The sequence below is a fragment of the Phyllopteryx taeniolatus genome, chromosome 20, assembly GCF_024500385.1.
Source record: "Phyllopteryx taeniolatus isolate TA_2022b chromosome 20, UOR_Ptae_1.2, whole genome shotgun sequence".
NCBI classification, from domain to species: Eukaryota; Metazoa; Chordata; class Actinopteri; order Syngnathiformes; family Syngnathidae; genus Phyllopteryx; species Phyllopteryx taeniolatus.
Window position 1 is genome coordinate 4902501 of NC_084521.1, and position 19446 is coordinate 4921946.

General features: G+C 43.0%; 1 protein-coding gene across 2 annotated transcripts in view; it reads right to left on the reverse strand.

Moving 5' to 3' along the window:
• The window catches only part of prex2 (phosphatidylinositol-3,4,5-trisphosphate-dependent Rac exchange factor 2), a 50547-nt gene that overhangs the window by 1237 nt on the left and 29864 nt on the right, over positions 1–19446 (reverse strand). For both annotated transcript variants that reach the window (XM_061758547.1, XM_061758548.1), the window contains 20 exons: positions 19196–19332; positions 17680–17797; positions 17416–17600; positions 17053–17214; positions 15153–15375; positions 14510–14717; positions 13676–13855; positions 12855–12949; positions 12697–12779; positions 12364–12454; positions 12158–12286; positions 11755–11796; positions 11241–11338; positions 10554–10697; positions 10342–10444; positions 9064–9207; positions 8873–8987; positions 5831–5897; positions 4787–4977; positions 1252–1354 (listed from right to left, as the gene is read on the reverse strand). In XM_061758547.1, coding sequence (XP_061614531.1) covers positions 1252–1354; positions 4787–4977; positions 5831–5897; positions 8873–8987; positions 9064–9207; positions 10342–10444; positions 10554–10697; positions 11241–11338; positions 11755–11796; positions 12158–12286; positions 12364–12454; positions 12697–12779; positions 12855–12949; positions 13676–13855; positions 14510–14717; positions 15153–15375; positions 17053–17214; positions 17416–17600; positions 17680–17797; positions 19196–19332 — 2618 coding nt within the window. The remainder of the gene's footprint in view (positions 1–1251; positions 1355–4786; positions 4978–5830; positions 5898–8872; positions 8988–9063; positions 9208–10341; positions 10445–10553; positions 10698–11240; positions 11339–11754; positions 11797–12157; positions 12287–12363; positions 12455–12696; positions 12780–12854; positions 12950–13675; positions 13856–14509; positions 14718–15152; positions 15376–17052; positions 17215–17415; positions 17601–17679; positions 17798–19195; positions 19333–19446) is intronic.

Below are 19446 nucleotides of genomic sequence, written 5' to 3' on the forward strand. Positions count from 1 at the left end.
ACGCTCCTGTCGTCAGCTGCTTATGTGCACACACTGCAACTTTATTTAGAAAGCTGCGCTAACAAAAACACACACAAAATTAAATTACAAGTGAGAGAGGCGGCGCACAAGCGGTCATGGCAACATTCTACTAAAAGCACGATAGCATCAGCAATTATTCCATTCCCATCACAGTCGCGACCAAAGATAATGCCCCTAAAAGGACGACGGCGGGAGATTGTGTAACAGCGGCGATAACGCAAGAAATGCGACCTCCTCTTTAAAATGTCGTCAGAATACCATTGCAAGGTTTTTCAGTGCTGTTTGTTTTTGCCGTGATCTCGTTGCGAATGCCAACGCTCCGAGGACTCGTTAGCAACCTCTTCAGGCCGTAAGCGGTATTACAGGACCGAAAGGCTGAGGACAACCATTTCACTGGAAAGACCTGAAGACTACAACTGTTGATGACATCATTGCAGGTCAGGGACTGATTATTTACTTAACCATTTACCTACCAACGCACCTAACTACTAACCTACATACTTGCATAACTATTTACCAACCAACCGATTTACCAGTTTAACTACTGATCTCATGATGTTTCTCCAATCTACCTACCAGCCTACCCACCTATTACCAACCTACCCATTTAACTCGAGCTACCTACAAACCTTGCTACCAATTTTCCTACCTACTTGCTGACTTATCAAGTATCAACATAACCAGTCTACAACCCAGCCACCCTAGCTATCTAATTACATACTTACTCCCTTACTCCCTCCAAACCTACATTTTTACATCTTTATCATACCAACTTAAAAATCTACATCCTGTACCTACCATCTACCTACTGACTTAGGTGCCAGACGACATCGTAGCTACAGTGCAAACTAGTGGCCTTGCAGACACACTACAAACAATTGTTGCTTTGCATTTCCATCCATTTTCTTGTCAAACTGAATGTTTTATCCACTTTATTCTCATTACTCACTTATTAATGAGCAAAATCAATACGTCGTACGGATACGAATGTGTTTGTCAAAGCGTATCGAACAGTGGCCTTTAGCGCCACCTTTAAAACATGACACGCGGCGTCCCGTCTCCCTCAGGTCCGCCATGACCTTTTCATTTTCAACGCTCATGTCAGCAAAGCACATTTGTTACGTTTTGACAACGTCGGGCTGCAAGCGAGCGGAGGCCTTGGTCATATCTGTCGCATTTTGGCCACCGACAAAATGCGCAGTCAATAACGGTGCCGTGTAACGGAGTCACCTGTTTCCTCATGACGTCCGTGGCCTGCATGATGCAGCGAGGGGGCAGGCCGTGGTTGCGGGCTAACAGGATGGCCTGCTCCAGCGTCAAGCTTAGGGTGCACCTGTGGCAAAAAACACACACAGTCAGGGTGTACGTCAATCACATGGTTAAAAGAGGCCGGAGCTGATATTTAAATGTCAACATGAACTTATAGGAAAATATGAAGGGCTTTTTTTTTTTTTTTTTTTTTTTTAAACAGGGAAAAAGGCTGAAAATGCACGGAGTGAATTCAAGTAAAACACCGTCAAGATGTGGGGAGGAAAAAATAGGAAAAAGATTTTAAAATAGCAGATGAGGATGTTGAAAGCTTGTTGTCGCCTTTCCCAGTTGTCAGTGCATCTGTTGTGGCTCTTGGGGTGACAGGGATTTGCTTTCGTTGCCCAAGGTGTTTGATGTGGGGGGAAAGGCTTGTTGACACCAGTTGGTGAGTCATTAGCGGCGACGTGTGTGTGTGTGTGTGTGTGTGCATGCTGACACAGATAAACACACAAACACGTATGGAAGACAAGTGCGTGAAACGACAACCCTCAGAGAGCGAGTAACTGGGTGACCTTTCCGGCTTGAACAAGCTGTGCTGGTTTATCGATCGCGAATCTTTTCACTGCAAATTGAACTGTCCAAAGTTCCCAAGCTGCCTGCCGCGCTTCCATTGACTCGCTCTCCCTTGGGGTGCAAAGGAATTGGAACACTCCAGACAAAAGTTTTTGAAAATTGTGCGGGGCGGCGCATGCGCGGGGTTTGAACCGTTTCGTCGACTTTACTACTCCGCATCGACTCGGCCTGCACATTTTTCGAGCCGTCATTCAACGCTGCTATGGTGGCAGCGAACATCACTCACAATAAGCAGCACTTTGGCAATTAGGGCAGAATTCTTCAAAAAAGAAGCTTCAAGTCGTTTATTGCCACTCCCGTTTGAAGTTTACTGTCAAACTAAACATAAAACAAAAAGAATTGCACCTGTAAAACATCTACATAGCTTAATGCTCCCACTTAATAGCATTTACCATATGTTGCGGTGCTACAACCCTTTAAGTGACGGCTTGAACACAAACAGTGGAGCAACACGTAGACAGAATATAACAGTACTCGTTTATATATTCTTTATCCTCTGTGAAGAACAACCAATATTAGTGCTATACTGATGAGCGTAGAGGAGTTGAGACGTCTCAATGAACAGTATATCCGTCTGTCGGTCTTTTTTTGTGGCCAAGGCGGACACAGAAAAAGCAGCACAATGGCTATTCAATTGATGCAGTGAGACAAAAATGGTTTAATTCTATTTAATTATGTCATTAAAGTATGTTTTCTCAAATAAGGTAGAATATTATGGAGTGCTCTCTTTCCTACGTCCAAACATTATTCGTTCAACACCTACTGTGTGTAATGGCGGACTTATGAGGGTGTGTAGTGCAGGAGGAGAACTTTGAAAGAAGTAGTAGTTTGGAAAAAGCTCCTTTAGACAAAGTCTCGTTTTAGAGGCACAACTTACATGATGTGCGCAAATTTTGCAGCAGGCTACCCCGGAATATTTCAGCACCCTTTTCCACATTGATAACGACGGGTGGTTAAAATTACAAAAAAAAACTTGAATCTTTAAATATCTCCGGAGCTGGAGCTGGATGAAGGAATAGCGCGAGGCATCTTCTCTCTCTCTCTCTCTGTCTCGCTTTATAGGAGCCGCTACGAGGTGATTTATGGCCGCCTGTTTCACGCTGTTCCAATCCACTTTACACCCCTGCAGAGTCCAAAGCCATCGAGCACAAGAAACAAAAGAATAAAAACAACAAAGGATGCTAATAGAGTTAGTGAGGGGGGGAAAAAGACAGGTGGAGACTGACAAATATAGCTAACATGTTTATTTTAGTCATTTCAAGATGTTTATCCTCTTTTATCCGAGAGGAGACTGAGGGAAACGCGAAAACAGGCAGCTGCAGCAAAGATTATGGAGTAGAGCTAATGTGTGTTTATTTTAGCCATTTCTAGTCTTTCATTCAAAAGGAGACTAAGGGCAGCTTTGAAAACAGGCTGCTGCAACAAAGTGGAGACTATGGAGTATAGCTAATGTGTGTTTATTTTTGCCAAGTCTAGCATGTTATTCGAAAGGAGACTCAGGACAGCGGAGAAGACCGGCTGCTGCAACAAAGTGGAGACTATGGAGTAGGGCCTGACCAATTAATCGGCCGGCCGAATAAATCGGCCGATATTAGCCCTTTTTGAATATGCAAAATCGGCCGTTTTTTTTTTACTTCTCGATTTTCATCCTCATCACTTCTTTTGTCTGAGGAGACTGAGGGCAACACAAACACGGGCTGCTGTGGAAAAGTGGGGACTATGGAGTATAGCTGCTGCCCTCAATCTCCTCTCAGATCAAATTCTGCCAAAAGTAAGTACAGGAGACCCCTCATTCTCTACATGATTAAATGTATTCAATGTGGCATGGTTTTTAAATTTCACTGTTTCCCAGAGCAGAGTTGGAACTTTCAAGTAGGAGACCAGTCAATCGCCTCCTTTCTCATCGACCGCTAATTCGCCGCGAGCTGAGCCGCCGTTCATCAATTGGGCGAGGGGACGGAAATATCCCGATCGTTTATCACCAGCGCGCCCGGCCTTTCATCTTCCTCCTCCTCCTCCTCCTCCGCCCCGGTGACAGTTTCCATATCTTTCTGTCGCGCTCACACGAGCCCGCCCGCCCGCTCGCTGGAGGGTTTTCATGTGACCGATGGCTTGATCAAGTCACGCCGTGCTGATCTCTAATGGAAACTTTCTGCGATGTTATTAACCCAACGTGGGTTTGTTTGTGTGTGGGCACGAGCAGTTTGAAAGTGCCGCGACCCCACAGAGACGACCCTTGACCTGACTAGACTTCCACTGTAAAGAGGAATTCGCGGACAGTCGGCATACAATATTGCCCCGACGTAAGCGGTCTGAAAGGCTTTTCTAGCTGATGTACTAACCAGGGTTAGTTAATAACTTCTACGGTATTAAGCTGGTCCTGACGGCAGGCCGATTATTCGGCCGATATTAACCCTTTTCAAATCGGAAATTTTTTTTGCTTCTTTTTATTCTTTTTAAAAGGTGGAAACAAAATTACAACAAAAAAACGTCAGCAATCAGCCAAAAACTGGCCGATTGTTGCAGTTTTTTTTTTTTTTTTAGCATTAACAGGAGACAAAGGGTAGCAAGAAAACGGGAGGCTGCTGCAAAGTGGAGACTATGGAGCCTAACTAGCATGTTTATTTTTGTCATTTCTGGCCATTTATCCTCCTTTATCCCAGAGAAGATTGAGGTCAGTGAGAATTCAGACTACTGCAGCAAAGTAGAGACTACGGGACATGCTCGTGAGAACCAACGGGCCCAATTTGGTGGAAAATCTTTGCTTCTAATTAAAGAACTGTAGACATCGGGATAAAAAAGGCAGTTCGAGGCAACCGCCGCCGCGTAAATGCGAAAAGGTGAGCGGGGGAGTCAAGGGATGCGCAACGTGCGCGCTTACCGGTGAACGCCGCTGTTGCACATGACCACGTGGGCGGCCCCCAGCCGCGAGCATAGCTCCGAGGCCACCGTCAGCAGGCCCACCCCGGACGCCCCGCAGGCGGTGTACTGGCAGGCGGCCGTGCGGCGGCAGCGGATGAAGCTCTCCAGCAGGCGATAGAGCTCGTCCACCGCGTTCAGGGGACGCATCAGCTGGGAACAACACAACATGTCTGTATTATATTCCTCCCACTGGCCAAGACAGGCACAACAGAAGGAGCAGCACAATAAATTGAATTCAAGCATTAAATCATAATGTGTTTAGTTCTTTACATTCTTTAAATATATGTTCTTACTCTACTCTTTATCAAGTACAATATTATATTGTTTGTTTTCCTCGTTAAAATACATATTACTATATATATATATTTTTTTTGTATTTATTTATTTTTTTTTGTAGGCATTTTCATTCATTTCAGTGTTTTCAGTTACGAGCATGGTCATGGAACAAGTTAAACCTGTATGTCAAGGCACCACTGTATCGCCCTAGTAAGGCTTGGACAAAATATTGATATTGGATCAGTATCCCTTAAACTATCAATACAACAGGATTAACTATTGATATTCAATCTTTTTTTACATTGACGGTATCGCACATTATCTTACAATATACGGATCATAGCCGTATTATCGGGATCGTTGGAAAAATATTGTATCAACTTATTAACTACTACTACTCCTTTTCTTGCCATTTTTTGTTGTTGTTTTCTAAAAAAAATATTTTTCAAAAGTGTAATTGGATAGTGAGAATTTTGTCTATTTCTTCCTTTTGTATAACAAAAACAAAACATTTAGACCTGCACCAAGGCAAAAAAAACAAAAACAAAAAACAAAACAACAACAACAACAAAAATCTATCATCTATTAGTTATCAGGCTACTTCCTGGTTTGGATGGGCGATGGCAATTTGTTTTCTATTCTATTGACAATAGATAAAAACATTGCATCTTGCCTCATCCTTTTTTTTTTTCTTTTTTAATATTTGGCAGGGGTTTGTAATTCTTACCTTATCTATGAGGGCAGCTTTGGGTGCAGAGCTGGGCGGCATGTTGGACTGATCCATGTAAAAGGCCCTGAGTGGGAAGAAACAACAATCACCATATGGACTTAATGAAGCAGAGCAACACACACATCAAACAAAAGTACTTCTTTTAAAACCTTGCACGTCATCAGCTTTCTTTTTTGAAAAAACGTACACGACCTGCTTATTAGCGTCATGTCACGCCCCTCCACCGGGGGCAGCGTTGAGCCGGCAGCAACTTTGGGACGCAAACAGTGTGGGACGGCATCAAATCTCCGTAATCCACTAGTGTGCTAAAAATAGCAACACTATGGTATATTAAAGCGGGTGAAATAGAATCACATTGGCTTTTGCTTCAAGCCGGAGGCGGTAATGATGTATGGTACACATTCACACGGGTTTAAAGGAGATGTGACACCATGCAACACAGGGGAAGAATGCACAGTTGGACAGTATTTTATATATATATAAAAATAAACTAGGCAGCACCTTAAGACCAGAGTGCAGGTGTTGGCTCACACCCCATAAATCTGTTTCCCAAGCGGCCGCTGGGGGAAGCGGGCCAGGGACGGGATAACGGCCCGTGTAATTGCTTCAAGACGGCCTCGGCGCTCAAACCAAGAACGGCAAGAACAATTCTTCGATCGGCGCGCTTAACTCAAGATGACGACCGCGACATCGCACTAGTAGTAGCACAAGTCAAATAATTGTACCCGGTAATAGTAGTAGAAGTAGCAGTCCAGTAGTACTAGTAGAAAAGTTGAAGCAGCACATCACTAGCTCATCCATGTACTGTAATTATTACACTCATCAACCAACAACATTTTGACTCCCCATTCGTCCGTACGGTAAACCTTCTTCCTGTTTCCATTCTTGTGACCAATCAGAGCCGTTCACCGCCACCGATGACATCTTGCAGCGTCACACCATCGGGGTCAAATGCAGAACGTTGCAGTGGGCCAAAATGACCCCGGTCCAATTTCAGCCGGCCAGCCGGAATGCTACTAGGCAAGTCGCGTATGGCGACACGGCGGGCCGGGGGACGAGCGTCGATGACGCAAGCGGGCTCCGACGAACGTGACGGCCATGCTGAGCGGTCGCCTGGTGCGATATGTAGCACACGCGCTCGTCTTCATTCGCTTGACACGCGTATCGATCGAGAACGACTGACGCAAGCGGGGGGGTAAAGCTGGCCTGCTGAAAGCTGCTGTTGATACGTCTAAAGACTCTCTTCTGGGCTAAATAAAAGATTTCTAGCCAGCACCCACAAAAAAATCAAAATGTTAAGGAGTATAGTACCAAAATCTATTTTGGTAGGTTTCTACTTCCTGTTTTGGTTCCCATTCCTGTTGGCTTCATAGGATACTCCATCCATCCATTTATTTTGCATACCGCTTATCCTCACTCGGGTCGCAGGCGTGCTGAAGCCAATCCCAGGTACACCCTGAACTGGTCGCCAGCCAATCGCAGGACACATAGACAAACAACCACTCGCACTGACGGACAATTTAGAGTCTTCAGTTAACCTACAGTGCATGTTTTTGGGATGCGGGAGGAAACCGGAATACCCGGAGAAAACCCACGCAGGCACGGCCAGAACATTCAAAATCCACACAGGGAAGGCCGGAGTTGAACCGAGTTGTTAGAACTGTGAGGCAGATGTGCTAAACAGTTGTCCACCGTGCCGCCCAAAGGATTCTCAACCCACAAATAAGTAACATTTTTATGAACAATTTTGGAGTCCATCCGTTTGCAGTGAATCAAGTTGAAGACTGCTACATTAGCCGCTGACTAGCTAGCCGCAATACATTACAGCAAAGTGTTGTTTCGTGCCAGTTTTATTTTGGTATGTTTCTACTTCCTGTTTTGGTTCCCATTCCCGTTCGATGGATAGGATTCTCAACCCGCCATCAAGCAATTATTTGTGAACAAAGAACTTTGATTTTGATCTTTTTCAACTAGTGTGGCGCGTTTGCAGAACAAACATCAACCAGCACCCTTTCATGCACATAAATTGATTATTTTGAATGAAATGAAAAGCCGTGTCTGGAAAGTAATCCCAATAAATCCAGGTTTTGTGTCGCGCTGGATGCTGCGACTATAAATCCGGCAAATGTTTGACTGGGAGGATGAAGTTACAGCGCTGCTATTAATTATCACGCAATCGGCAGCAGATGTCGGCGATGTTGAAACGCAAGCCGCGCATCAGATGGATTTCACGGAGCGCGCTTGATTGTTTCTGTTTAAGGAGACCCTGACACCGCGATATATTTCTATCTTCAGATTAAGCTTTTCAAACTTGAACATAAGAGACGAGGGGTACGCTTGGAGTGTCTTAACATTAGTCACGCTGTATATGAAACATTGATATGCACCATACTGTACATGTGACCAGAAGTCATACATTATTGGTATTACATGCCAACAACCTCTTTGTTTTCACTTTGGCACGTGAGCTGTCATATGTGCTCTGCGGTAAACTGTGCTGCTGGACTGACTTTAATTGTCAGGCAGTGAGAGAGACAAAGATGGAAAGCAAAGAGAGATAAGAATACGCACGGGTATATAGCCTTTATCCTCTACAAAAAACGACAACAGTGGTGCCATGAGATCTGTTTAATCCGTTCCGTGGCCACACTTGTAACTCAAAACGCTCGCATATCAAACCCTCTTTTCATTAATTCGTTCCAGCCTCCCTTAAAAAAAAAATGCAATACATTTTTTAAACTACGAAAGCACTCTTTAATATTGCACTTTATAAAAGTATACAGTAATGACAATTAAAAAGAATGCAAGTAAAAATCTTGCAGCCTATTTCTTGAAAAATTGTTCACTATTTGCCAAAGTCAAAGCACAAAAATCGCCTGAACGACAGTTCATATTTTGAAAAACTTATTACTGCAGCTTTTTGTGCAGTTGTGACAGTCTTCAGTCTTCGTTTGTGTACGAATGCGTGTATTGCATTGCCCCCTGGTGGCCAATTTGAGACACGCAATTCAATGCACCACTGTAATACACATGGTGTACCTTAGCCTTTTGTAGTACTGCTTAACTTTGTCCAGCGAGGCGGCGTTGATGTGGGCCTGGTACTCCTCCACAGACACGTTATCTCTGTAGTAGTAGCCCTCCATGCTCTCCAGCGCTAGACAAGGATGGAAGGGTGGCATATTAAGGAGTCCTTAAAAAAAAAAAAAAAAAAAAAAACATTCCCAGCGTACCTTGCGTGAAGAGCACGGTGTAGATTTTGACGCCGCCACCGCCTCTCAGCCGGGCCGGCAGCTGAGAGAAGTAAAAACTCTCCAGCTGGAGGAAAACCTTCAGGTGCTGCCTTGTGCCCTCCACGTGGTACCACACGGGCATGTCTGCAGACAAGATGACATCATGCCAACACTAAAAGACAAGTATGTTATGTTGTCTTTTTGTTATGATCAAAAAAATTATGGTTTTATTCTCTCTTAATAGTATAGTTTGATTATGTATCCTGTATTATATTGTCTTGTAGATGTATTTTACTGCTTTTTTACATCATGGCCAGGGGACTACAGATGAAAACTAGCCTTCTGGCTAATTCTGGCTTTTTTAACCATGTGTACTTCATGTGTTTTATGAAATTGCATTGTCCCCTTTCAAAAATAAACTGATAAACAATAAATTAGAAATCTCCCGCGGAAATCTTAATGGGCCTGCTGACTCTTGCAAGTCATTTGTGAAGGATTAATTGTGAGTTGGGCTCGCCTTGGAGAGCTATTTTGAATTTTGCTCTCAACAAAAAGTGGTCCATTTTCAAGTAGACCATTGAAAGACTAAATACTTTTAATAAAGATTCAAATTGATAGACTATTTTAGACTGATAAAGACCAAATACTTTTTTCTTTTTAAATCAATGAGACCAGATAAGGTAAATACATCAACATTTGTTAATTTCAGGCTGGTATTTTGAAAATCCACTAAATTGGGAGATTTGAATGATCCGAACAATTTGAAGCTGTTACGATTTGTTGGAAGGATTACCTCAAATTTCCACATTTCTTCACCGATTAAAACCATTCCAACATAATGTAAAAACATCTTTATTTGGTGCTTTTACTTAGAAAATTCAGCCATTTGGATTTACATTACATTGGAATGGTTTAAACTGGTTAAGAAATGTGAAAACTTGAGTTAACTATGTAAGAATGTCTTAATTTGGAGCTTTTATTTTGAAAATGCTACTACATTGAATAGCGTAATTAGACGGAATAACATTGAGCATCGGGTCTTTGCAGGGTGGAGGGGCTGTGGTCATGTGACCGGCGGCTGTGCTTATTGGCTGTTAACGGGAGACAGAACGACTTGGCAACTGTCTGCGTTTTTAGCTGAGAACGTTCAACCTCGAACAAAAATACTCCCACGAAAAAAAACCGAGACATATATTAAATCTCAGCAGTACTGCTTTCTCCGCAGCAGTCCCATCAAATTCATCTAAATAAGAATAAAGTACATGAGCGTGTACATACTGGCCACTCGGGGTTCCCCTTCAAAGTGCTGGAAGTAGAAGGTGACTTTCTCCAGGTCCACCAGCGCCACCTGAGTGTCCTCCAGCATGGCCTGCTCGTCCGTCTGAAAACCAATGGGGTGTTTGTTCAAAATGGCCGCTTGCGCTGAGTTAGTTGTCACAAACGATGAGTGGTCGAGAGCGGCGGTCAGTGAAAATGAATTGGTTTCTCACCAGGTTGGGCGAGAGAAGCGATTGGAAGTGGAAGAGCAGCCCCGCACTTGCGATCTGCTCCAGCCATCGCCTGCTGGCTTCCTGAGCCTCCTGCAAGTCCTGGGGGTCCTGCTCTGGCTCCGCCTCCTTGCCCGCACAGTGGAACTACACGTACATATATACAAAAAGATACAAATCAATATTTGTCACATTTTTTTCTCGTTTTTCTTTTCTTTCAAAATGTTTAAGGGTTTCACCCCCCACCCTCTCTCTCTGTTTTCCCCCTCAATTTTAGTTTTGGGGACTTTTTTTCTCCAGTTTTTTAATTTCTCTTTTCAGTGTTTCCTTTTTTGTTTCTATTACTTTTTAGGCTTTTTCATGATCTTTTCTCAATTTGTCTCAGCATTTTCCAATGTTTCTTTTTTTTTCTCCCGCTTTTCTCATTTTTTCAGGCTTTTTAACCTTTTTTTCTTTTGTTTCTATTTTGTCATTTTTTAATTTCCCTCCTTTTCCCCATTATTCTCATTTTCCTTATCTCCTTTTGCCTCTCTTTTTTATCTTCTCCTTTTCTCGTTTTTTGTTTTTCACTTTTTTATTTTTGCAATTTATATATATTTTTTTCTTTTCCTCCTTTATTAAAAACATTTGTCCTTTCTCTCCTTTCCCTCATTTCTTTATCTTGGATCGTTCCACTGATGTGCAACTCACCTGATTGAGAACAGCCAGCAGGTGCTCAGAAAAGGCGCACACGGCCGCCACCAGCGACTGACAGAAGACCATATCTCGACGCAACTGGATCTCAGAGTCTGGAGGGAAGCCGCAACACGTCAGATTGGGGGGAAATGAATGTTGAGAAAATCAGACTACGCGGTCCTGAAGTTTCATCAAGAAGAAGAAGAACCGCAAACATTTCTCCAGGGCCATTCTAGCGTAGCCATTTGTGGTGCGTCGGGGTTGTAAATGTAAATAAACATCCTGTTAGGGAGGGTCTGCCGTTTTATAGCGCCGTTAGCGCAAATACTGATCCTGTTTTTAATGCCTCCAATAGCTTTATGGGGACTTTTTAATTCTCGTGGACTTTTTTAATGCGCCATAAAGCCGAATTGAATGTGCCTTTTAGACGCCAAGTTGTACCTTCTGTCTTTGGCGAGTACATTTCCTTTTGCTTTTTGCCGTTTTGTCAACTCAAGTGTATTAGAGCGGAGACGGCGAGCACACAAACCTGTATACTGGAGCAGGACCAAGAGCAGCCTCGTTTTCACCTCTGCAGAAAAATAAACACATAAAACAGCGTTCTATCAACTCCAATTAAATATGAGCATATACTTGGGTGGGAAGGGGTACGCCAAGTCTTTCGAGCTGTTGCCCCTCGAAGAGAAGGGGTGTGCTAACCCTGTGGGAAAGCTGAAATGGGTGCAGTATAGTCTAATAATAACACATTTAGATTTTTTTTTTATTGAGCATTTAGTTGGGTGGGATGGTGGTGCACCTTCTGTCAGGATGCATTTTAGGATAACAACAACATATTTAGCCAGTTTTTTCAGCCCCGGAGGCTGATTTTGCTCCGCAAAATAATAATATGAGCACTTTCGTGGGGGTGCGCGGTGCGTCATGCGCACACCCACCTTCGACAAATTTTGCGATGGTTTGCGTGAGTGCCTGGACACTCCCGGGGAGGTTCCACGGATCCTGCTTGACGTGGAGACGCAACCTCTTGGCGTAGTTCATCTTGGGCTCCAACTCTTGCTGAAATTCTGACAAAACAAAAACACCCACCTGTAGCTAGCCTCGTTAGCTTAGCATCACTTTAGCATTTGGGTGTTTTTCTGACCTTGGAAGCCTCTCCCCGGCATGAAGCACTTGGTCTGCTCGAAGGCCCGGGCCACCACTGCACCCCGCAGCATGCTGCTGATGGAGTCCACCTGAGGAGATGCAAGGGTTCACGACAAACAAACGCTTGCTCTTGCACCTCTCTCTACGGGCGCACACTCACAGCCAACAACAATGAATTCTAAAGTGGCCATATAACGCCATATATTTGCAATTCAGTAATGCAGTCTTTGCAACGTTTTAAGCATGTATGATGTATTGATAAAGAAATCTTGAAATTCACTTTACAGCGCTCTTGCATGATTCAACACCTCTCTGCCGGGCGTCTTCTCACCTGGCTGAAAAGGTGCTCCAGGAAGCTGTGAAGCTTCTTTTCCTTTTCGTGGGATAGCCACACGCTGGACGCCATCTCGTCCCCTGTCATGACATAAGCGACGTTTAATATTTGTACCATTCATTAATTATAGGTCACTATGGTTAAGCAGCCTGTACCTGAGTCCATCTCGTCACTGTGGACGTATGAGCTGCAATGGCTGCTGCAGATGCTGGTGAAGGAGGCGATGGAGTTCCTGTTACTGTTACAATCACTGCGATGGGGGGGAGAAATGGAGTATGTATTTTAATGAGGAAAAAGAGCACTCTATAATAGCGTTATTATGAATCACACTTAAGTTCTAAGGAGTCTTGCCTGGATGCAGCAGCCAATCGTATTGCAGCAGGGCGTGTCCTCCCGAGAGGTGGGATTCATAATAACGCTTCATTGAAACGTCTAACTCCTTTCCCAGCTCATCAGTGTGGCACTAATACTACACGTTCTCCGCAGAGGATAAAGAATATATGACTGCGGGTACTGTTATATTTTCTGTCTACATGTCTACTTTTTCAAAGTGTGGTATGCGGGCTCCCTCTAGCTGCATGCGAAACAATGACTACATTAAATGGATGTTACAGTGACTTTTTTTTTTTCTTCGACCCAGTACAGTACATTTCAACTGGATTTAACTTTTTAAGTAGAATATATTCATATTGAATCTTTAAGAAATGCTCGTTTTCAGATTCAGAACTTTATTAAGTCCCAGAAGAGCAATTCAGTTTAACAATCAACCCATCCATAGTGCAATCGTAACAACATGTTTCAATAATGTATTTAGGTACAATTTGCATTTAACTTATGTTACACATTTTAATTGACTCATTAAGAAGATATTTTTATTTTTCTATAGGTAAGCACAGTGTTAATGTTCAAACAATGCATCATTTTACAGCGGCTCACAATTATATGAAGTACAAAGTGACGTAGAAGTGTTTCTTACCTGTACGAGTCCCTGTTGCTGATGGTGTCATGGCCTGAGTCTTCTTGCTCGTCCCCTGCCACGTTAAAACACACTTTCTTCCCGTTGCGCTCGCCCTTGTCGCCATCGCTCTCGGCAGATACGAAAACCTCCGGGCTCTTGGCCTCGGACGCCGACGGGTACGTGATGGATGATAACAGGCTGAGCGGAGGTGTAGAACAGAATAGGAAAAAGTCAATGTGAACAGCAGCAAGAAGAGTCGGCAGCATTGTATGCAAGCAATTATCTATGCACGTACCAGTCTATATAGATGTGGATTGGCAACTGTAGTTAAATAAACTGCTACTAATTAGACAGAAGTGAATGTGAACAGCGGCAATAATAGTCAGCAGCATTGTCTGTAGCATAAAAACTACACATACATAAGCAGAAGTACGTGAAATAAACAACAGTTTCTCCCTCATTGCGACCTAAATTCTAGTTTATGCACCTCCCTTCCTCTTCTCCTCCTGCAGAGACACCTCATTAGCGTCCACTCGCACAAAGGCCCTCCACAACACAGTGGCATTCCATCACCATGGAGACACCCTGTCAGCTCTGCGATTGGCTAACGGCTAATAAAGACATGAGGTGACCACTTGGGTGCATGGTGACCACAGTTGGATCAAAGGGGTGGGCAAGGTAGGGGTGGTTTTAACCCCTTTGTGCTGTTTATCTTCGATATATGAGAGAGTTGATGTTAAAGTGCATCAGTCACGACAGCGGACAGCTATTAAAATGCTGATTTTCTTATATACACACACGACTCCTGATGTCAAAGTTATGCTTCAGTCGCTATAGAAAATGTGAACTCACTCGTGAATATGTCCGCCGTGCGTCTGCATCTCCTTGACGACGGTTTCCAGCTTGTCCAGGAGCTTGTGGTACGCGTCCAGGGTGAGCAGGTCTTCCTCCCGCAGCAGGAAGCGTAAGCCGTGGCCCTCCGTGCGGCCCAGGCTGTGTCCGGAGGGGGCCGCCATGGAGGTGATGGTGTGCTGGATGTGGACCATGGGGCTCAGCTTACCTGGAGGAACACAAACCCCACACCCAAATCAAAAATGGTAAGTCTCATCTCCTTACATCATCCTCTGGGAACCAGTAAGTAAAAATATGGAGTTGTTTTTAGTTGCAGTGGAACCACGCGCCCACCCTCCCCCAACTAATGTAATAAAAATGACACTTCTTTCACATTTACCTGCTGATTTTTTTTTTTTTTTTTAAGACTCTATACAACCACCCTATGGTCAAAAATGGTATGGTCCCATTGTCTTACGTCATCATCTGTGAACCAGGAAGTAGCCAGCTAGCTAATATATCATTAGACAAATGAATAAAAATGCAGCGTTCCTAACATTTTTCACATTAGTTGAACTTATTTTGTCTTCAGTCTTGATGCAACTGTCCACGCCCCCCATCCCCCTGCCCCAGAATGCAAATGGTAGAGTCCGGAAAGCCTCACCCTGCTCGGCGGCGCACCGTCCGCCTTTCTCCGGCGTGTTCTTTCGGTTGTCCAGCTGCACCCCGAAGGAGCTGCCCAAGGAGGTGGTGGTCTTCGGGTAGGACACTTCCATGGTGTTGACGTGACAGTTGGTGGGGCAAAAGTCGCTGCTGTGCAAGGGTGACACCTTGCCCTTGGCCTGCTTGAACGTGGGCCAGGCCCTGTTCTTCAGCACCCGGGCAAACTGAAAATAAATCATGCATGTGCAGCACATTAAGTCAAGGCGGAAGAAATTAATAATCATTTCTAATTGAAAAATAGCCTACTACTTGTATGAGTCACATGATCAATGGCAGAACTGACTGTATAATCATTCTCTCTCTCTCTCTCTCTCTCTCACACGCACACACACACTACATTGAGTCACTTCACAGAAATTGGTATTAAAAACAATGGAACTGCTTTTTGTTTATGGCAGTGATGCTTCACCCACACAAAGTGAAGACACGTGGATGGTTCACATACATTGGAATAGAAATACATAATCATAAAATTACCTTTTTTTTGTAATGTTACGGGAATACGTTTGCACATTTATATGTTACATAAGACTACACTATGTAAATAAAGTTGTAAATTTATTTATTTATTTTAGAATCAAGTAATTTTACACGAACAATCCCATAACATAAGAAGAAAACAGTTAGTAAAATATGTAATACAATTCTAAAATTCTGATTTTGTTTTTGTGATATGTCGACTTTTCGTGCACAGTGATTTTTTTTCCCCCCCCGTCACAATACGACTTGGAAAATCATTCTTTATTTTTGGAAAATGATAGTTTTTTTGAAATAATATTTTCCCCCTCACTATAGCACAAATGTATTGATGCAAAGACTTGAATAAAAACAACACTTTTTCTCACAATACTATGACTATTCTCATAAAATTAAAACTTTTTTATAAGGAAATATTCAAACTGTTCTCAGAAAATAATAAGCAATTTTTTTTTCTCCTCTCAAAATTACCTTTTTTTGTTTTTGTTGTTGTAACACTCCAATGAAAATTATAAGGAATAATATAATTGTAATGTTAGTAAAATTATAGTACCTTTTTTTCTCTTTTTTGGGGGGGTGTAAATATCGACTTTTTCATTATTACCGGTAATTCTTACAACTTTGTCGTCATAATAATCCCCATTTCTTTTTTTTTTTCATAAAATAAACTTATAAAACTTTTTTCTTCTAAAATAAAATATGCATCAAATATGCAATATTAAAATGTATTCTAGTTAAGTTCCAACTTTATTTTCAGGGAGAACAAACCTTACAATACTTTTTTCTTATAATTACAATTTGATTCTTGTAATTCTGCGACTACTGTATACTATATTACTGTATTTCCCCCCCACTCTCTCCTCCCTGCAATGATGGTAAGACTACATCATATATGTTGAACATAGTACAGCACTGTGGTTGTGTGATACGGATCAGTGATGTGATCCAGATGGACAACACGGGGACCATGTGGAGGGGACTATTCCAGGCCTTCCCTTGTGTCCTTCCCACTTGTGTCATTTCCTTCCCTACTCCCTTTAATGACATTCCTTTCCCCCTGCCTAAGCCCCCCTTTCCTTTCTCTTAAGGAATGTGCCCAAGTTGGAGACATCTTACATAAAAGAGGCCTGGTTGTGGCTGTGCTATTTTTAAAATGACTGGTAATTAATACAAGACCAGTTTTGACTCTTTACGAGTCCTTTTTTATGCCTACAGATATACAGGCTGAAACAAAGGGCTACATAACTTTAAATGGACAAAAATATTAGTGAGGCGTGATATTAACCTTGGAACCGGAAATGGAACTTCTCCGTACTGCTCAATAGAATTGATTTCACATCAGTCACGTACACAACCGAATTCACCTTCCTGTAGTTGGTGATGCGCCGGTTGATGTGCTCAACCTTCTCCGCGCACATGGCGTTGAAGCGCACCTGCAGCTCCTCCGGCATGACGTCACAGCCGGCTGTCAACCTCGCGCACGTCTGCACCAGAGTGTCGTCATTACGCGCCAGAGCCTCCAGGATCTGCACAGAGAGATATTGAAGGGAAAGGCTGGCTGGCTGGCTTCAAACGTTTAAGAACGGCTACTCTAAAAGTATTCAAAAGGCTTTATTTTGACTTTTTTCAAGCGCCACCTCTCGTCAGCTATTGAAAGGGGTGTGTAGCTGTGTAGCTAAGTTGTGCCCAGTGTAGAGGCAGTGTGCCATGCTAACTAAGCAGAATACCTTGGAAGTGAGGCTGAAGAAGCCTTTGGGCTCCATCATCTTCTCCAGGACGTGACACTTGATGCCGGCCGTGCTGTCGTAGTCGTACACCACGCCGTACTCCAGGTGCACGTTGTCCACCGTGAGGCTCACGTGGTCCTTCTTGCCGTCGATGATGGCGATGGTGTTAAACTTGTCCATCACCTCTGAGGCACAGCCAACATAGTCTACATCAGTGGTACTCAATAGGCGGCCCACGGGATAAAACCGTGCTGGTGTGATCACCTTCAACTTTGCACTCAAAGCCGTCGACGTTCTCCTCCGGGGTGGCCTTGTGATTGCTCCTCTGGTTGTCCTCGTGGGCGCTTTCACTGTTGTTGTACACCCACTTGATTGTATCTTGCTGCATTGGGCAGGGAGAGAAATAGTCATTCACTTCTAAACACTACTTGTGTGTTTGCTTTCAGTCGTATTGCCGTTCTGTGGTTCAAACGGACACCAGACGGACGAATGTCTTGGGACACACAGGGATCAGTTAATTGTCCATTGTGGATTAGACTTCTTGTTAGCCCTAAATATTAATTATTCATCTTACAAAAGACATTTTGGGCAGTTTTACACTTCTTTTTGGAAATATCTGTATTCATTGTTGTTTTCAATTAATTTTGTCCTAGATCGCCATCCATCTATTATTTGTATTAATTTAGCATTTTTGTGACTTTTCACTCCCTATGTTTATCCTTTTTACAGTATTATATATTTAATGTTATATTATGCTGTCTCTTCATTTTATTGTAATTTACCCTGCAAACTATTTTGTTTATTTTTATTCCATTATTTTTTTATATTTTATAATTACATTTTATTTATTTTTCTTTGTGTTAACTGCATTCCTTGGAAATGTCCTTTGTAATCAATAAACTGTCTAGCTATCAATCAATTTATGCTTATTTTATTATATTTCATCCTATTTAGTTATGGTCATCTCTTCGTGTATTATATATTTGGCACTTTTTTTGTATTTTTATTTTATCCCTCATTGTTAGGAATATTTTATTATGTCTGTTTCATTTATTTTACTCTGCTATTTAGTTTTACCATTTTTTTTTAATGGTACCATATTATAGTTTTGTTATTATTATTTATCTTTTTTTTTTTTTTTACTCCATTTATTTGGTTTCCCCAATCGTATTTATTATTTTATCTTGCCATCTATTTGTTAGTTTCACAATTTTTGTTTACTTTTTTTTTTTTTTTTTTTTAATGGATTTATTTAGGTGTCCCAATATTTCTGGTCACATTGCACAGTGCGCCTCCACGCGTGCTGTACCAGCATACAAAAGCAAAGAAATCTTCGTACACGTGTATAAACAAACACTTTTGGCATTTGGTTTTGGACTGCAGTGACCAGTCTCATCGCTCCACTCTGGTGGTGCGTCTGTGTCGTCTGCCCACACCCAAAACCCCACAGTGGCTTTCTGGCCAACTTTGACATGCTGCGCTCTGTGCCCGCTGCGCTGCGGTTTCCTGGTGCGCGACTACAAGCCAAACACACTCAAGCAGGGCGGTTCCCATATGTCTTGACTTAATACCCTTCACATGTAGTGCGTCAATAATCCAAAGAAAAACAAGCTAGGCTCAAAATCATACAGTAGATGAACACGAGCGTCCTTTTGAATACATTCCCATCATTTGACTAAACAATATATTGTGGCACACTGTGTGGAAAAGGCCATATACAGTATCATTGTAGTGTCACATTTCAAGCCGTTTTTTTGGGGGGGGGTTTTCCCACGGTTACCTGCGAGGGTCGCCTGTACTTCCGGCACGCCGTCACGTGAGCGATGACGCTGGCGTGGCTCTCCTTGCTCACGTTGATGCCGTTCACCTTGATGATGCACTGGCCCGGGTGCAGTCCGGCCATGGCCGCCACCGTGCCTGACGAAGACGAATAGGAGGCGACGGTCAACAGGTGCAGAAAGAAACAAACAAGTGTGCCACATCCTGCACGCAGCACTAATATGAGAGCGGAGGGAAGTGTTTATCTGGAGG